The following is a 20,657-nucleotide window of genomic DNA, read 5'->3' as shown; positions in this document are numbered from 1 at the left end:
TTATTATTAATAAACAGGATTTATATAGCACCAACATATTACACAGCGCTCCACAATAAATAGGGACTAAAAACTAAGATGGGACATTTAAGGCAGCACATACAAATCCATCAATATGTAAAATCATTTTATTGTAATCATATATTAAAAACAAGACAAATTACAATCAAAAAATTTCTATTTCCTAATGTATAATTTCAATATGCAAATCTGGCTGAACAAGTTACACACAAATTGTACAACATATATCATAAGTAACCACCTAAGACATCATTTTCTAATAGCAATCTTGTTAATTCCGACGCGTTTCGCTGAATAAATCTGCTTCATGTAAGCTTCTACCAAAAGGGGGCGCCAAATTGATATTTAGTATTTCTGCCTAGACATTTGGTCATGTGACTTGCAATTGGAGGATCTGGAAGCTGCTGTGAAATCTAAATCTGTGAATATCTAATAACACAAAGTAGAGCCCAAAGTTAATCCGAGACAATTTGAAACATTTAGAATTGGGAAAAAACCCTTTGTCCGGGTTTATTGCTGGTTGTGTATCTATATTAGTGATCAGCCAAAGTAAAAGGTGAGAAATCCCAAATGTGGGGGCTTATTGATAGGATGATTCTAGGGTGAGAAAAATGCTGATTTCAAGGGGGGGGGGGGGGGGGAGGCTACAAAATCACAGCCTCCCTTACTCAGGAGACCGGAATGTCCTGTGTGCCGGGGGGGGGGGGGAATTCTTTTAATTTTAAATAATATAGGAAATCAATTTTTCTATCGAAGAACAGACCCCGGATGAATTGTACCCCAGCGTTTCTCAACTAGTAAATATAGCAGAGGTTCCCTAAGTAGAACGCTGGGGGTCTGAAATGGCCCTAATTACACATTGTTGCAATTTATTAGAATCAGATTTATTAAATGATAAAGAAGAATTCGGGTATGTCGCCTTGTTTGTAAAATATCTGGAAAGCCATATCCCTAACACCGAAACAAGACAACACAACAATACTTTCCTAGTAATATTGAAAGAAAAGGTTGGGAGTTCCTGACATAGGCACATATTATTCAAAACAATTTGCATAAAATGTAATAGAAAATAAAATACATAAAATGCATGGACAAAAATAAAATGTAGTGACTATAACTGAGATTACTAAAAATAGGGTAACAAAAAACACCCAACGCGTTTTGCGGATGCGGATGAAATCACTTCCTCAGGGGATAGGTAGCCAAGAGAAAACTATAAAGTACTCAGCAGCCCAGATAATGATGCAGCATTTCATCAACCATGAGCAATGATTGAAGGTTCGGGATGGACTGCAGCAATGTAATCCTTAGGTGGAGTTGTCAGAAATTGCCACAACACCTATGGAAATTAATATAATCACATGTACAAGTGTAGGATTTACAGCTCTCAGTCCCCTTACCTTTCTGTCCTGATAGAAAAATACTCCCCCAGCCGCTCTCTCCGCTCCTCCAATGACCTACTAATGACTTCCTCACTCATAACCTTATCACACGCACGGCTCCAAGACTTTTCTAGAGCTGCCCTGACTCTCTGGAATGGTCTTCCTCGTCCTGTTCAGCTTGCTTCTACTTTCTGATCATTTAAAAGAGCACTCAAAACTCATCTTTTCAAACTTGCCTACCCGGCTTCTGTATCCTAAACCCTCACAGTACTTCCCACCACTCCATATCCCCCCTCCTATTGTGTGATAGTTCCCCCACCTCCTAGATTATAAGCTCTTCTGGACAGGGTCCTCTCCTCCTTCTGTGTCACTGTCTGTATCTGGCCCTATATAAATACTGTTTATTATAAATAAAAGGTTTATTTTACTACATATTCAATTGTATTTATTTTTGATTGCTTTATTAGCTCGCTTCTCATCCACAGCCACCCATAGAGACCACCGGCTGAGCAGCTGGGTGCCCACTGCCAGTCTGAATATTTATAAGATTAATTTAGGAGAAAACACTAGTAACATTGGGCTCTATTTATAAAGCAGAGAATCTGGCATTTCCTCAAGTGGGAATCTTCCAGCTCCAGGTGTTCTAATAGCAGTAATTGATTCTCCACCAGGGAATGTTTGGGGGAATGTCAGATTCCCTACTTTATAAAAAAAGCCACATTTTACACTTTTATTATTAATATAAAAATATTACTAATATTGGGTCTTAATTGTTGTTGTCATTATATAATAGTATTTATATAGCGCCAACATATTTCACAGTGCTGTACATTAATGTAATTCTTCAATATATAGTTTTAGATTGAATACAATGTAATGTACTTTTAGGGGTATGCTTATCAATGCATCATTAGACAATTTATGAAATGTTATATGAAATGTTAGACCCCATAGAACATGATGGGATTCGCCCTACATTCCAGTAACATTGACCCTACAATGGATGAATGTGCATCAGGTAAAAGCAGCTGGCATAGGATCCCAGTCCCATGTACAGTATCAGTGAAGATTCATATTTATCCTGCTTATAGCTCTCCATGGTGCTGAATTTGGTTTTCTACACTAGACCCCCAGAGCTAACCAAGGCAACAAACCAGACACTTGTGCTGGTGTCCCCAAAGCAGGGGACCTGGAAGTGTGCAGCCCCCTCCCTTGCTATGCTGATATATTCCCTTTAATACTGGGGCGATATACTAGGTATATGGGCAGGCCCTTGGCATGCTCATGTATAATGCAAGACTGTAGGTCCTGTATGCATGTGATGGTGTCAGAGAGCTAAAACCATTTGGCCAGAAAAGTTTTTTGGGTGGCGGGAGGCAATTTTATAAAAGGGAGTAGGCATAAAACTCTACACAGAATGCATTTCTGACATGGACCCATTGCACTGGTTAGTTTTTGTCTGGAGCTTAATTTAGCCTTCATTTCTGTGCTGCTGCAATATGATATTTGACCACATGGTGGCACCAAATTCACATTTTACAAATCTACAAACATAATATTTTGGTTTTTTTTTTGCTTTCTTGGGACTACATCAAAGTGAAGGAGAATTATTACTGACAATATTATTATTATTATTATTAGTAGTAGTAGTAGTAGTAGTAGTAGTAGTATTATTATTATTATTATTATTATTAATAATAATAAAAAACAGGATTTATATAGCACCAACATATTACACATGTACATTAAATAGGAGTTGCAAATGACAGACAGATACAAACAGTGACACAGGAGGAGGAGAGGGCCCTGTTCCGAAAAACTTACAATCCTACAGCTTCATTCACACCTTTCCTCCTCAAATATGTCTTTTCATGCTATGCTTTTGTCAGTTTTACACTCTACAATCCATGACAATATCAGAAAAATGGACAACATATGTCGATACATCATACAGATGTCAAATGGCACTAGAGAGAAGCAGAATTCCAAAATTCCACTTTCCCTGATTTCTACGGAAACTGCATATTTCCATGGAAATGCAGAGATCATAGCAGCGTGCATGAGAGTTAATTGGCAATGTGGAAATTGGGGGGAGGGGTGGTTATGGATAATAGGCAAACAGAAAAAAGTAATGGGTAACTGTGAACTGCAATGTACCAATGCAAAAAAAATGTAAAAAAAATGACAGTATTCAGCTTTGGCCGAAATAATGAAAATGCAAAAATCCCTTAATAAACCTGGTTGGAAAAGGGTATTAGGTATAGGTTAGGCATGAAACCATAATAACCAGGGAAAGAGAGCAGTGAGTATAAGCACTCCCCCCTCCCTGTACCAGACCAGGTTCTATGCCTTCTCCTCAACAATGTGGAGGTCCCAATGTTTAGGGACAGGGCCTCATTTCAATATTGAGTGTAACTTGCCTGGAATATTGTAACCTCCTCGGGGCAATAAACCAATCTATTATGAATGCTGCAGCTAGATTTATCCATCTTTCCGACCTCCTTTTCCAGCTCCTCTTCTGCTGCATCTTTTTGTAGTTTTCTTCATTGGCTTCCATTTCACCTTAGAATCAAATTCAAGCTCCTGTGCTTTGCCTTCAAAACCCTAAACAGTTCTTGGCTGCTCTCTCCGCTCCTCCGATGACCTACTAATTACTTCCTCACTCATCACCTCCTCACACGCACCGCTCCAAGACTTTTCCACATCTGCCCTGACTCTCTGGAATGGTCTTCTTCGTCCTTTTCAGGTTGCTCCTACTTTCTGCTCATTTAAAAAAGCACTCAAAACCCATTTTTTCATACTCACCTACCTGTCTTCTTCTGTCTCCTAAAATCCTCACTACTTCCAACCATTCCATATCCCCCTTCCTATTGTGTGATACTTCCCCCACCTCCTAGATTGTAAGCTCTTCGGGGCAGGGTCCTCTCCTCTTTATATGTCACTGTCTTTATCTGTCTGTCATTTGCAACCCCTAGTAAATGTACTGCACTGTGTAATATGTTGGCGCTATATAAATACTGTTTCTTAATAATAATAATAGCTTTAAGGAACAGGGCTTCATCCCAAATTCTAGTTGAGCAAGATGGATGTGAGAGTTTGTTGGGGGCTTATAGGGAAATCTGGAGACCCTGGTTACCCAGATATTGGCCCCCTCCCAGGACAATGAGTACAGGGGTATATTAGGACCACATAAATGTAAAATGCATAGAAATGAATGGGCCCTTAATGCAATATTGTCATCTTGAAATAAAAAATTCTAATGGCAAATTCTATACCACTTACTTCCCTGACAGCCCACATATCCCACAATCACTATATTAGGATCTTTTTAGATTTATAGTGGAAAACCACACAGTTAGTCACTCCCACGGTCAAAGCAAATTAGTGCTATGCAAACAGGAGCGGCAAACCTGTTGCCCCAATGGAGGAAAAGCAAATGCGTGAACAGGGAAGACTTATCACTTCCAGGAGCCGCAGTTCTTTCACACAGCCACATGCAAACAAAATAGTTTCCCACCACCCATTCAGGTTTATTGGAGTTCAGTTGAGCCTGAGAAATAATAGTCAATCACAAGAAATAGCCCTCAAAGTTTTGCAAACCTTTAATCATGCAACACTTCCACATGTGTTGAGTATCTGATTCCCCCGCTGGGCTCTGTGGTTCCTCTCGCTGACCCCTACATAACTACAACACCATATATCAGTAAAGTGAAAGGTGAATGAGTTCACACACAGCCAAAGCAGAAGTATGACAATATTTGATGTATTTTATTATTTCAAAAAGTAACAAATACAGAACATAAGCAAACATACATTCAATTATCAATATAGAATTAGCAAATAACAAGATATATTTACAAAGCTCGGATCCTGAGTACAAATTATTCTCATATTTTATTCTCTTTTTCATTTTTGTTGGGGTAAAGCATTTGTCGGTGGGTGCCGGGTTGTATAATAAAGTGTGCTGTTATTTTGTTTCCTTTGAATTTATCTGATGAATATAACATAATTATGTGCAAAGTATTGAAAATAAAAATATGCTAACCCTGCTGAAATGACATTTATTTGTCTTAGCAAGCTTTCTGAAAGTATTTTTTTTTTTGTTTTCCTTGCATATGCAAAATTGAATATTTCATAGCAGCATTAAGAGCTGAATCTTTCAAACTTTTATTGGCCATTGTGACCGCCCATTATAGTGATCAGCCAATAGGAAGGTGCAAAATGCCAGTTTTCAACACTGCTAGGATATGTCAAAAATTGCACATTAGCCCTCTCCTGGATTAGGAAAAAGAAATGTAAAAGTAAGTTAGGCACCTCTGCATTTTAATCCCATTTAAAATATTTTCAGTACTAATTGTTATTTATTAAAAGACCCCGCAATGTCATTACCAGTTAGGGTAAGTTCTTACGGACATTTTTTTAGAGGCTGAACCACCGCTGTCAACCAATCATCAACCACCCTCAAAGCCTTGGATATCATTGGAACAAACTGGGGCAGTTGTAATACCGCTTTGTACAAGCGTTTGCCAGTGGTGCAGTTGCAGTGCAGCGTTTCATACTACGGTTCAGGGAGGTTCTGCCACTAAACCGATTTCATTTCCTTTAATGGGACAGTTTCCCAGTGGTTTGGAGTATAGAGTATTAGAGCAGATACCCCTAATAAATTAAAGCTTTCCAAGACTGGAATGATTATTATAGGGGTACCTGAGTTATCCAGTAAACTTGGAATGGATTTATGGTTTTCAATCCTAGACCAGATCTATTCCAGGTTTGCTGGGTCACCAAGGTTCACCTATAATTAATCAGGCTCATTGTGGCCAATGCAGTTACTGGGAGTGGTTAAACAACCAACAAATGCCCAACTAAACTTAGCATTGCATAATGTCCTATTAGAATTTAAATTTTCTTATACTGGAGTAGCTATTGTATATAGTTATATATACAATTCCAGTTAAAGACAGCAATGTTCCTATGGATCAGAATAGAAAAGCTATTAGGCTGACATGAGAATAGAATGTGAAGGCTGAAAATAATGAAACCAGAACTTTATTAATATTATAAATATGAATACGAAAATATGGAAAGGCAACCCTTGTGAATCCTGTACATTACACAATATTATATTCAATATTTGGATATCAATGTCCCTAGAAGCTGTACTGAACACTACAGGCACCTTTCACTGTACGTGTCCCATCATGCATCTCAAAAAAGCCAAAGAGACTTCCGGAAAGTATCAGTATAGCTGGAGGGGGGTATAGATTACAGCTCTGTAGATTATTGGAGTGTGATGTGTGAGGATGGGGCTCCTCACCACCAGCAGTGCACCGAGGGGACTCAGATTGCAAATGTGCAATAACTACAAGGATATTAAAAATATCTTCTCATGCCCACTATGGAATCTATTTATAAAGCAGGGAATCTGACATTCACTGAAACATTCCAATACAGAATCTTCCAAGTCCATGTGTTTCAATGGCAGTAATTGATTCTTCACCAGGGAATGTTGGATTTGCTGCTTTATAAAATGTTGCAGCATGCCGAGTGCACTACACACAGACAAAAATGAATCGTTCACCCCCCAAAATTTACATAAATATGAGCATTTCCTTTTCATATATTAAGTGGAGATCCAGCTCCTCTATCTGTTTCTCAGGGAAAATATATATTATAAATATAATATATTAATGTATTGTTTTAATGATAAATATTTGTGTTTTGGCCTTATTCTAGAGCAGTGTTTCTCAACCAGGGTTCCTCCAAGGGGGTTCCTTGAGCAATGAGCAGTTTGTACCTCTCAGGTCAGGTTAAGTGACACCAATGATCTTTTTGGCTATCTGTAAGGGTAACATTCTTCCCAATGGTCAGCAATGTAAGAGGAATTCTTCCCACTGACCACCAACACTAATGTACTGTGAGCCATTAATATAATATTTATAGAAAGGTTCCCTGAAGACCTGAACATTTTTTCCAGGGTTCCCCCATGTGAAAAGGTCGAGAAAGGCTGCACTATAGCAAAACTTTTTGCAATTGTCTTCAAAGTGTATGGATTGTCAAACACTTTTGGGACAGAGCAGCAAAAGAATAAAACTCTGGTCAAATTTTTTATTACGGTCTGTGTACCATTAAGAAGTAAGTTGGAGGAAATCTCCTAAAGTAAGGAATCCCTCTCCATGGACAATAGTCTCCGGAATAGGTGTCCCCTAATATTCTTGATCTCATATTAGTGACAACCAAAATACTTTGGATTTTCCCTCCTGGTGGCAATATTTACCAGTAGAAACAGAGGGGTGATCTTCCCCAATGGGACACAGACAGCGATAAATCTTAGCAGAATGGGCCTAGTTTTTTAAAGCTCTCCAAGACTGGAGAATGGGAGAAGCTGGATGATCCAGCAAACAGTTAATGGATTTATTATAATTCATTTGGTAATATTTGGCAAATGTTTTCAATCTTAGACTGGATCCATTCCAGGTTTGCTGGATTATCCAGGTTCTCCCATGATAGTCTAACTTCTTAGGTCTTGGAGAGATTTCATAAATCAGGCCCAATGTTTAATTCTTCCCCCAATCTTTATCTATATATCTAGGTATTCATACCTAGACAAACACTTCATGGATTTAAACCCTCTTCATTTTATCAAAGGCAGTAACATTGCCACAAACTGAAAGAGATCTCATGTGTGGACCTTATTAATCTCTACGTAAGTGGGCCAGTCCAAGATTTTAAAGCACAATTGAAGCCAGTAAGAATATATTTAGTTAGTTGGACTTTTCTAATGTACAATTTCCTATTACTGCAGTTGTGCTTGGTGTCTTGTAGCAGACCCCTGTGTCTTTTTTGGGAAACATTTGGGAAGTGGCTTTAACTCAGCGCTGCCAGCATAGAGCATTGGAGTGTGAGCTCAGGAAGTAGCGTTTCACCAATAGAAAAATATTTTTTAAGCATGCCTAAGCAAAGGAAAATCAGTCATAAGGAGTAAGGAAAAAATATAAAGATATAAAAAAAAAAAACTTCAGCCCCCCCGGCTTCCTCAGGTGAGACGCTAGCATCTCCCCCTGCGGCAGCCCATTGAGAATGAATAGGGGAGGCAGTGAGCGGTTCAGTTTCACCCACAGCCGCCCGCTGTATGTTGTGCAAACACTGGTTCTTTAGCAACCAGCACAGCAGTGCGAAAGGCAGAGGGCCAGACACCAAGAGCCACCCAGAACTGTCTGGTCCCTCCATGGGTGAGAACATTGCCTAAATGTGACCCAGTCTGTGCTCAAGGTACAGCTAGTAGTTTATTAACTATGCAAATTTTAGCTGAAATTAATTTATTTAACTTAAGTGCACCACATTTTTTGTGAATGCTGCATAAATCCCATACAAAATATTTTATATAGTTTCAGTTTATAGAAATAGAAGTAATAACAAAACAAGATTTAACTTTCTCCTGCCAGGAAATATTGTCATCTTATCTGTCCTATGTGGGCCTTCCACCGATTTGGGCCCGGTGGCAGCCCTTGTCCCCCCTTGGCGGTAGGGGTACATCCCTCCAAATACAAAGTATACATGCAGTAATAAACACAATGGCGTCATCTTACAAAAAGCTGTGCAGGAGTGACAGCACAAATCAGAATGCATTGATGCTTGCAGGGCATGATAAAGTATTGATGGATCTCCGCTGAGACATCTGAAATGTAATTGGCAGGTACTGGCAGCAGACTGAGGTATTTCATCAATATGGTTGGATTTTTTTTACAATGAATTGCACCACATTCACTGGATGTCCCGGAGTCTATGTAGTTCACCTGTAAAAGAGAAATTACAATGAGGACTGCAGACATAGCCAAAGAAAATGCATGAACAAAAAACTATCCGTGCTACATCACACATGATAGGTGCATTGTGGAAGAACATCTGAACCATTCACTGTTTTTATAGGGTCATAAAATATATGATGTCTAATTTCACATCCATTCTTCCAATACAAGCTCAACATTAGGGAAGAAGCTGGGACAGTGCAGCCCCTTAGTAATGAATGTTGAAATATGTAATGATTTTAAATGGAATGCCATACAAAGAGGACTATTTAAAAAAAAGTGTTTTGGCTGTAGAGATGCAATCTACAATTGTGTGTTGGGTTCTTTGGTTGTGTACAATCAGTTGAATGCATTGGATATATTGGAGAAGTAAAAACAAAATATGGGAGAGCCTGGTCATGTGATCTATCAAAGTCACGATCATGAAAAAAGTGTGCAGACACAATAAAAGACATGCAAGCTTAAAGTGTATGCAAATCTATTATTTGAGGAGTTTTTCTTTAGATATTTGGTAAGATATATTTTTGTATGATACTTCCCACCCACCTCCTAGATTGTAAGCTCTTTGGGGCAGGGTCCTCTCCTCCTCCTGTGTCATTGTCTGTATCTGTATAGGAGTGATTTGCAACCCCTACCTAATGTACAGCGCTGTGTAATATGTTGGCGCTGTTTATTATTATTATTATTATTATTATTAATAATATTAATATTATGATAATAACTAATTATAGGAAGTATTCTTAAAACACTTCCTATTGTCACCTGACCACACTAAGCCACTGCCTTCCAATTACCATCAGTGTTGTCAGCTTGCTGTGTGTACTCCTTGACCTGTCCATGAGGTCTGGCCAAGTGAAGGAGCTTGCATGGCATGTTGACAATGCTGCAGCTAATTGCTAGGCGGTGGTTGGCATTGTCAACCTGAACATGAAGTGCAGCTACTGCCAGACTTTCTAGATAAAAACTTGGCAGCAGATTCAGAAAACCTCAATTCATTGAATTTAGAAAACTATATACAAGTGAGGCTTTAAACCAAACATACCGAAAAATAGATTTATGATTTACATACACTTTATGCATTCTTTGTTTAGGGCCAATTTACACATGTGAACGCCTGTTAATGGGAGATGAATTAGGCAGCCCGTATGAAACGGTGACTGATGCACCACGACACACCAAATAAAAGGTGTATATAGTGCTTTTGTATTATTGCACATCACGCCATGCTACAACACACATGTGTAGAAGTAGCATTTAGAATGTAACCTCATACTGCAGCCTAATAGCAGGGATGGGCTCTAAATATCTGAACAGAGAATAAATTAGGCTTGTAATTTGGCCGATAATATTACAGATATGCTGTCATTGTATCAGGCCGATTATTGTATAAGTCACATAAAGTCTTTGTTCAGCATCTCCTATGAATTAATGTTTCAGGACACCTGATCCGTTCTTTGACTGCTGATTATACAAGGATTTCTTATTTACTTTGCTTCACTAAGCTATGAAGTATTTATTCAGCTACAGCAAATAGACCTTGGTGATTGTAACATTGTTATTTGCAGCGAGTAAATAAATATTTTATAGTCGACATCCTGGGCAATAAAAACATAGCAAGGATCGCTGGGAGTATGATTTAAATACAAGCAAGCTTCTTTAAAGTGTGTCTCAGGAACAAAAATGTAATATATTGCATGCTACTGGCTCTTAGATGTGGTGGCTGCAGTCATTTTCCTGATTTATTTTTCTTTTATTTTCAGCTGGTGATCCTGCTGATAACATGTTTGCTACCCTAGGGTGATATTAGGGTGCCAGTGAGGTTGCCGTACAATTTCTTCTTTACACCCTGAACCAAGCCTGCAGGTTATATCCACACATAAATAAATAAATGGGGTAGCAGTGAGCAGTTCAGTATTGCTCAGTGTAAATTGTTTAAATGTTAGTTGTTTAAGAACCAGCCCAGGGGTACAGACAGCCAAGGGGCTGGCAATGTGCAAGCAATCAGGAACTGCATAGGAATTTTTCTGCCCACCACTCTAAATGCCCCCCTAATCTAAGTGACCTGAAATTTGCAGGTAAAGCAAACTAAACCTTAAAATTGCAAGCAGGCTGGCCATCTTGGAAGAAGAGGGTGAACGTGTCAGCATCACCAAAGGAGCGAGGAGGGATGAGTTTAGTTAAATAATTACAAACAGGCAGGTATGTTTCTCTTGGTCCTTCTGCAATTAAACAAATTTACCTGCCAGTTTGCAGTTAAAATTTATTTGACCTCTCCTCACTCCCTTACCAATGCTGACATCTTCACCCAAACTTATACAGGTTTAGGATCTTCAGCCCTCTTGACCCAGCAGGAATGACATAACTTCTGTGCATGCACATGCATGTTAGTTTATTCCAAGCAGTTAGCTAGGCTAGAAATGCTGTACATGTACATAAATAAAAGATGGGACTGCAAACAGACAGCTATGTTTTACTGTCAATTTACTGTCCCTTCTGCAATAAATAAAGAACCTGCCTGCTGATATTTTTTTTTACTTTTAGCTTTAATTCTGCTTTAGGAAATACAACTTGTTCATCTCCCATTCTCTAGCTAGTGGAGAAATAGCACATGTGTATGCACCAGACCCTCATTGGATCCCAAGTACTGACCCATCCACTCCCAGTGTACTGTACAAGAGTCTGCAAGAAGCTGACATCAGGGCAGTTTTAAGTCATCACTCAGAATATATGTATGATTTTTGTAATACATACATCAGTGTTTCTCAGTCAAGGTTCCTCTAGAAGTTGCTAGGGGTTCCTTTAAAAAGGAGAATATTGTGCCCATCAGGTTAGTTTAGGAGACATCCAATGATCTTCTTGGCTATCTGTAAGGGTGACATTCTTACCAACATCCAGCTGGGGTTCCATGAAGACCTGAAAGTTATTTTAAGGGTTCCCCCATGATGAAAAGGTTGAGAAATGCCGATATACATAATTGCATTGTACTGCAATGTCAGATATCACCAGCAGATGGTAAAAAAAACTAAAAAATATAATTATGGCCCCTGAATTCTAGGAAAATATTGGATTTGAGGGTGTGGTGTCAGCCAAGCCCTTTGTATAACCCTAAGGATGTGGTTATGAACATGCAAGGTGTTTCCCTTTTTCATGTTAGTCACACTTACGACTGTGGATCACTCTGAGCTTGCTCTGGGACGTGTTGGATGACCTCATAGATGGTGCAGTTTATATCCTGGAGATGTAAGACATTAGACGCTTGTCCTGGAACCTGTGTAGAGCAAAATAAATGCATTAAACCAGAATTCTGGTGAACCAGAATGCAAGATATGTTTATGCAACAGAACTATTATTCTGATTGAAAATGATGGAGATAAAAGTTAAGGACCAGGGCCAAGGAGCAGCAAAGGAAAGATGTGTATGTGCTGCTGGGGAGGGGGACAATAAAAGAAACCTATTTCTATGCCAAGCATAGCACAGGTTCTCCTTAGGTGACTCTGTTGCCTTAAAAAATAAAAAGAAACCTCACCCAATTTATACCAATGGTAAATGCAAGAAGAAAGTAACCAAGTTGTCTTAGTTAGCATTCAAACCTGGCATTTGTATTATGCTGAAGCTTTCTCATCTAGGTTTATATATAGATCATCATGTGATGTATCATATATTCACAGAGAACATCAACCATATGGTGAATGAATGCGTGAATTCTCTTTTATCCTTTATTTCAAAAAGCACAAATTGCTGCTAAGAAGCAATTGCTATATCCAGAGATCTAAATCACTGCAGCAAAAATAAGACAACTTTCTAACACATGTGCATGATGGGCTCCTGTATATAAGGATGCATGTAAAACCTGACTATGAGCTTCTCCTTTCTGTTCCTTTTCAGTCTAATAAAATTACAATTATCTTATATCTGTTTGATAAGCCTTGCATGAAATCTTCTTGTGATCTTTGCCTATTCTGCACATTTATCAGCTACATTGTTGCTTAATACATTGCTTCTCCTTCTTGTTAGGAGAGGGGAGGTTATAGGTAGTCCTTTCATTGGATCACAACACTGCTTCTCTATGAATGAATACAGTTATCATTATCTTGTGATTTGGTATTGAACAAGCTGCACATCTCCAGCTCTTACTCTGATATTTCCTGCTGTTTTATGTTCACATGGCAAACTTTATGAGCCCCATCACTGCTTCTTCCTTTTATAGTCTCAATGTTCCCATGAAAGTGATTATAGGAATCTGGTACTAAGTGTCATGGTATGATGCCCCAACGCAATAAAGCTACTCAGCTCCCACGCACATGTGGTGCACCGATTTGCCAAAAATGATGCATGTTCATTTTCTTGGACATGTTGCTGGATGAGCCGACAGCTCACTCAATACAAAAATACATGTTAATAGGCAGGAATTACTGCAACACAACAAGGTGCCAAGATCTGAATGGGTCCCTGATTAAAGTCAGGTATTACAATAGTTCAATTTAAAGGGTAAGTATATTTATTTAAATGTATGGCTGAAATTTTTTTTTTATACTTATAAGACTTATTCCCACTACTATGTTGCATTATTACATGTGTTTCCATACACAAATGCTATGTGTGGCAGTGCAAAAGACATGCTTTGCTATGCTGGGCTGGCATTCATTCCTAATTGCATCCCAAATGCATTTATCAGCACCTTGTAGTCCAACATTTGGCAATGTACTACATTGCTGCAAAATAGGGTGCATTAGGGCACCCATTCCAATGAATGGGCTGTCTAAAGCAGTGGCCACCAACCAGTGGTCCATGGACCACAGGTGGACTACAAGAAAATTTTGGTGGTTCACAGAAAAATTTTTTGCAATTTTTATGTTTTATTAATAAAAAAACACAAATATAATATAATATAAAAATATTCTAATAAATTATTATATTCTGAATGACAATTTTCTCCTTTATATTGAACTAAATTCACAAACTGTACTAGAGGCGGAAAAACAAGGGAGGCGCAGCGGGACGTCAGTGTAGTATTAAGTTGTATGAGGCAACCATTGCCGAGCCGTACGCTTCAGTATTTTTTCCACCATTACAATAGTCACCCCGCTCCGCCAATACCGATTCTTATCCGATTGTTTAATTTTATTTGCTTATTTCTCAGATGCTGTTTTAGGTAAGTATGACCTTAGCTGTGTATTTTGGTATCAAATAGTTTGACTTTGATTACTATCATTTCTTGTTTGATCTTAGATTGGAATGAAATAAACCCATAATGAGTGAGAAAACTAATGATAATAGTAACAATAGTAATACTTAATTTAACCGTGGGCTGATCAATAAATCATTAAGAAGATCATTATTTTACAAATGTATTTATTGTTTTAAGAAAATTCATTTTAATGGTACACGGGATTTAAAATTATGAATTTAGTGGTCTGAAAGGTTGGCGACCGCCGGTCTAAAACAACAGATGGAAATGGTAACTTGCATGAATTTGAAAAACACAGCTAAAGGGGGACCCGGCCCTTATATAGTATCTGCCTAGAGTTACACATTAATTCAAGTAATCATATGAATTTACCAATGTGGTCTTGATCTTTTCTAGCTGCATGGAGTCTATATGTCCCCCACATGCTAACTCTCTCCCAAAATCTTGCAGGTACATTAATGACTTAAACCAGCCCAGTGTTGTATAACTGCAATAGGTTGTCTGACTGTAAGCTTCAACAGGATGTCAGTGGTCAGTGTTGTCCAGACAGTTAACAGTTGGTGGTCTATAAATGTTCAGGCGTGTGCAAAAGACAGTACAGACAACAGTACACATACACGCACCCTGTGTGGAACCGATGAATCAGGCAGTGACACAAACTCGTATATTCCAAAATCATTTATAGCATCTTCATGTCCTAAAACAATCCAATAAAGAAACAGATATCGTTATTGAAAACCCTTTAACAGACACAACCCAAAATAGATACAATAGACACAACATTAATTTAATCACAAAAAGTGCTTAGACATGCAAAATGTTCCTACTAAAGAGGTAAGGGACAACTGTCATTGACACAGGAGAAATAACAAATTAAAGGTGTATATTTTACATTATAAATCGTTTCTTTTTCAGTTTTTATAATTATTTGTTTTGATGTTTAAGCAGTGAATGTAAAACTTCTTCTATTTATACTATTTTTATTATACAGTATTTGTATAGCGCTGACATAATACACAGCGCTGTACAAAGTCCATAGTCATGTCACTAGCTGTCCATGGGAGCAGGGGCTCACAATCTAATGTCCCTACCATAGTCATATGTCTTTCATACAGTCCAAGGTCAATTTCGGGGGGAAGCTAATTAACTTAACTGCATGTTTTTGGAATGTGGGAGGAATCCGGGGTACCCAGAAGAAACCCACAAAAACAGAGGGAGAACCTGCAAACTCCATGCAGATAGTATCCTGTCCAAGGTTCAAACCTGGGACCCAGCGCTGCAAAGGCCGGAGTGCTAACCACTGAGGTACCTAGGTAAAAAACAACAGGTCACCGCCTGCAGGAGCTTCAAGGACCACACAACTGGTGTCAAGGATGCAGGGACAATTCAATGGAAATGGGGAGATGTCTGTGGTCCAGCTCAAATAGCTTAGACTATTTACACAATATTTATGTTCAATAATTGTCATAGGAAAGGATCCTTTCTAACGACTAATGACTGCACAATGCATGAACAAGTGCTGTACATACAGCACCGTTCTGCTCTATGGAGAGAGGAGGGGGAGAATGACGGAGTGGCACCACGCTGTTCTCTCTCCCCCCTTCCTTTCAATTACGATTGTTCGTTGTCCATGGTTTGTGGATCCGCCAGGACGAACCCTGTACACATGCAATATTCTCGCCCGATATCAGCCCTGAGCCGATTATCGTACGAGAGCCATTGCACATGCGTACCCAGCCTTACATATAAACAACATACAGCACCGTTCTTGCTCTATGGAGAAGGGAGAACGACGGAGCGGCTCCCTGCTGCGCTCTCTCCCCTTCACTTCTATTGCGATCGTTCATGCATCCTCTGTGACAGATCTTTGAACGATGTCAGACGAGCACTGTACACACACCAGATTCTTGTCTGATACCAGTCCTGAAGTGACAATCGGACGAGAATCATCTGATGTGTGTACGTAGCCTAAAAATCCCTATTTTAATTGCAAAAGTTTGCGAGAAATATTTTGGGGGTGTATTACAGTATGCAGAGAGTTCAATAACCATTCAGGCCAGGAACTGCACAAGCTCATCCCTGTAAACTATCATACCTGAAAATATTGGCGTCCTTCTATACTCTGTAGAAGGCCTGTGATGAGACAGAAATAAAACACATATTACAGTGTTAACATTATGTAAAATAATGCATTTCAGTATTTTTATTTAAGATTTATTATTTTTCTTTAAGGACCATTTCCCTCAATATATGCCCAAAATTCTTATGGGAACTTTGTCAAATAAATGGAAATTTGCTCAAGATTCAGCCAGTTAAACTGACATTCTCTGACATTCAGCAACATCTGTTCCTCAATAAAAGGTATTTACTGTGACATTCACTTTACGTAACAAATGAGGCTAATACAGCGTATTCCCCACCTTGCAGAATTTACAAGATCTGCACAGTACATTCACACAGTCTCCTTACAGCAAATAAATGGCTTTTCTGCTTTCCTGATAGTAGCCTGTATGCCCTTCAGTGGGAAACTCTGCCACCCAAGTGAGCGAGGGAGGGGAAGTTATGTAGCTCCCAAGGTGTTAAATAATTGGTTATTTCCTCCTAGGAATTGACAATAAAATGCAGAAAATGCAAGCTTTTTGGAAATTGATGCAAATTGCACTGAGCAAATCAAAGTCTGCAGGTTTAGTATTTAATTGACTCAATTTTCCAGTCTGTACAAATTGCATATGATCTGCATCTCATTGACTATCACTATGAATCCCTCCAAGACAATTTAGTTTATGGGTCCTTCAGACCCCTAAAGTACGAGTGCACCGTGTATTTGCACAAATACTTTACTAAGGCCACATTCACACCCATGACAAAAACTGCTGTGTTGGAACCCGTCTGTTTGCATTTTACTGAAGGTACTATACCATTCCCTGCTACCCCCATTGATTCTCTATAGGCTGCTGTAGGGGGGACACTACATGTAGCGTCAAGCCTGAGGAACCAATTCAGAGAAAGTGGCACCAAAATCTCACCACTTATCTGAACAGCCATAATGCTTGCAGGGTCCAGCTTTGTCCCTGGGTTTTTTATCCAACAACAGGAGCTCAGTAATGGGAGGAAAACTGGTAAATAATAATAAAAACTGTACGAGATCCAAAAGATTCTTAAAAAACGGTTCACCAAGGAGGAAATGAGTTGGTGGTACATACCCCTCTCCCCCTTGCCACCATAAAGCTTCTCTCACAGGTGTTCCCCCTTCTTAAATATAAATAGTAATGTAGGTGATTATATCACCTATTATATAGTCATGTAGGAATATTATATGTAGGTGATTATTTTATTAATAATTCCCATCGTGTTACAGTAAAAATTTAGCATGAATCATACCTTCTGCTTTGTAGTTTCCACTGAATTGCTGAAAAAACGAAATGATTAAAAAACAGGGTTAGATTGCTATTAATACCACAAATGCTACTGTTAATGATAAATCATGACTGGTAACTAAAGCATTATTATTATTATTACTTAGTATTTATATGGCACCAACATGTTATGCAGTGCTGTACAAAGTCCATAGTCATGTCACTAGCTGTCCCTCAATGGAGCTCACAATGTAATGTCCCTACCATAGTCATATGTCTTTATTACAGTCTAAGGTCAATTTTAGGGGCAAGCCAATTAACCTCAGTGCATGTTTTTGCAATGTGGGAGGAAACCAAAGTACCTGGAGGAAACCCACGCAAACACAGGGAGAACCTGCAAACTCCAAACCTGCAAACTCCATGCAGATAGGGTTCCTGGCCTCTGAGCTACTGTGCTGCTAGAGTTGTCACTTATGTGTCATGGCACCAATGAATCATATACAGTAAAATGCAAAGCTATTTCCGCCGAAGCAAACAGGACTTGCCAAGCACAATGCAAACAGAGCTGTGTTCTTACGTTCAGCCCCTACCTCTGTGAAGTTGATATTTTTTCCAAACGAAAAGCAGACAGATCGACAGGATAATAAATAGCGACACTCCTGTAATGGCGGCCAGTGGCGATAATGAGCCCGTCACCTGTGAGAGCTTTTCAGGGTCTGCAAAGAAAAAGAAAATCATAAATAAAAATTAATTTTCAAAGTATAACTCATCAACACTGTATTCAGCCTTCCAAATCCCACATGTAAGTGAAATATCATTTTTAAATCAACGGATGCTTTAAAGCAGAAGTACATTTGCCAATGTCTACAGAAGGAATAAAGTAAAGGGTAAATATTACCTCCAGCCTTGGTGAATTATTCTAGGTAACCCTTTCAGCATTCAGATTTGTACAGTTACACATTCATGACAATTTAGTGACATTCTGCTGGGAAATTATTAAACCATGAAAGCAATATAATCATCAAACAAACTTTCTTTTCTTTAGTTCCCCTTTTCCCATCATAGGAAACACTGGGAAGATTAGTGGCTGTTTTAAACATTTGCTGCAAGCTGCAGTGTTTGCAACTTAAGGCAGAACTGAAGTTCAGTATTTAAGAATCCAGGATCAGGCAGGTCAATATTGCAGAAAGGGCAGGCGGTTTTTTTAAAACCCCTCCTACCCGCCTGATTGCTCTTTGTATCTGTCAAAAAATCTAAGCTGCGCATGTGCAGCCTCTGCTTTAGTTCCCAGGATATCCAGCAATCTTGGCTTCCCCATGCATACTGTGAATGAATGAACACCTGTGTGTCAGTCAATCAAAATAGCCGAAGTTCATCTCCCGTAAGAGGAAATAAAAATGGCGGTGGAACAGGGAGGGGTGAGTATAGAAGGTTTGGTCCAAAAGTTTTCCCTGCTTGACTGTTCTTTGCAAAGTGAACTTTCACTGCACTGTGAAGACTGTAGTCTGTATTAGTTTTGATTGGTAATTGCTAGTAAGAATAGATGAAAACTTAATTCACTATAGACAAACCTGAGTTACATTTTGAACAGATAGCATCTAAGCTGATTAAGAACTTGCAGTTGCAAACCATGCAGTAAGCCACTCCTAGGTGCAAAACCTAGCATGTACCCAGGAAAGGCCAATTGCACTGCAGAAAAGCAATCACAAAAGCAGAATTGATGTGGCTTCCAGTAACAATATTCAACATATTGTGTTGATGCTTCCAACAACTCCTAGATTGTAAGCTCTTCAGGGCAGGACCTTCTCCTCCTCCTGTGTCACTGTCTGTATCTGTCTGTCATTTGCTACCCCTATTTAATGTACAGCACTGCATAATATGTTGGCACTATTATTAACCCTGTTTATTATTAATAATCATACAACCACATGAACAAAATGGTTCCCAACTACCCCCATTCTGTTGAAGCTGCAGTGCAACGCTGATGCTGATCTCAAATCTAAAATGTGTGTTACACACATTCCTTATTTTTTCAGGGGAGATTTTTTAAATACATATATATATGTATCAATACAGTGATTTTAAAGACATTGGCTTTTAAGGATGATACCATACAATAATTCTTAGAGATTATTCACAAGTAAAAGCAGCCGATTGTCAAACAGGTGGCACAGTTGGTTTACTATTGTCTAAGCCACATATATAACATGTAATAGCGGCCAATCACATGCTGTGTATTCATAAGGGAATTCTTGCAACTAAATGCTTGTTGTTAAAGCTTGCACAATAGGGAGCCATATGTCCCATCTGTTTATTTATTGACTATTGATCTTTTTTTATCCAGAAGGAATCAAAATTTGGAAATGAGTTGTTTCTTTTAACCACAATGAGTTTGAACTTGCCTTGCTCAAACTTGGCTAAAAACATTTCTATTGCTTTGGAAAAACTTTTTTACTAAAGTTTTGACCAGCTTTTTTTCTGGCATAGATCCATTTCTCAATACATTTTTTCAATCTGTCTGTTTGTAGCCTAATTAGTTTTATCAAATGCTTGTAGTCCGTGGCATAGGTTGGAAGTGGTCTTGAGTCCAGGTCCCGTATTCCAATGGCCTGTTTCCTTAAATCCTTATTTCATAGGGACCGCCATTAGAAATTTCTAGGCCCTATACTAGGTAAGCTTCCTGGGACTCTCTCCTCAATGTCTAAAAGTTCCAGCATTGCAAAGGACAAGCTCTTCTGATTGGGGTCCTGATTGGGGTCCTGTACAAAAGTACTTCTTGTCCCCTCATGATAGATCCTGGAAGATAGACTCACCCATTACCTGAACACCAACTCTCTCCTTGACCCCCTCCAGTCTGGTTTTAGAGCTGCCCACTCCACTGAAACAGCCCTTACTAAAGTGGCCA

The 20,657-nt window shown here is 38.9% G+C and overlaps 1 protein-coding gene across 2 annotated transcripts in view; it reads right to left on the bottom strand.

Moving 5' to 3' along the window:
• Positions 1–5,146: 5,146 nt before the first annotated feature.
• Positions 5,147–20,657, bottom strand: part of HEPACAM2 (HEPACAM family member 2) — a 61,034-nt gene continuing 45,523 nt past the window's right edge. The window contains exons 5-10 of one of the 2 annotated variants that reach the window (XM_072412867.1): positions 18,343–18,468; positions 17,778–17,805; positions 16,492–16,529; positions 15,020–15,093; positions 12,373–12,476; positions 5,147–9,196 (exon numbers count right to left, since the gene is read on the bottom strand). In XM_072412867.1, the coding sequence (XP_072268968.1) occupies positions 9,193–9,196; positions 12,373–12,476; positions 15,020–15,093; positions 16,492–16,529; positions 17,778–17,805; positions 18,343–18,468 (374 nt within the window). In that variant the 3' untranslated portion in view covers positions 5,147–9,192. Of the gene's footprint in view, positions 9,197–10,361; positions 12,006–12,372; positions 12,477–15,019; positions 15,094–16,491; positions 16,530–17,777; positions 17,806–18,342; positions 18,469–20,657 lie in introns of those variants that run through there. The other variant, XM_072412866.1, reaches the window with a different exon arrangement.

Source organism: Pyxicephalus adspersus, chromosome 5 (genome assembly GCF_032062135.1).
Source record: "Pyxicephalus adspersus chromosome 5, UCB_Pads_2.0, whole genome shotgun sequence".
Lineage (NCBI taxonomy): Eukaryota > Metazoa > Chordata > Amphibia > Anura > Pyxicephalidae > Pyxicephalus > Pyxicephalus adspersus.
Note: the sequence above shows the minus strand (reverse complement) of the source record. Positions and strands in the feature narration are given on the sequence as shown.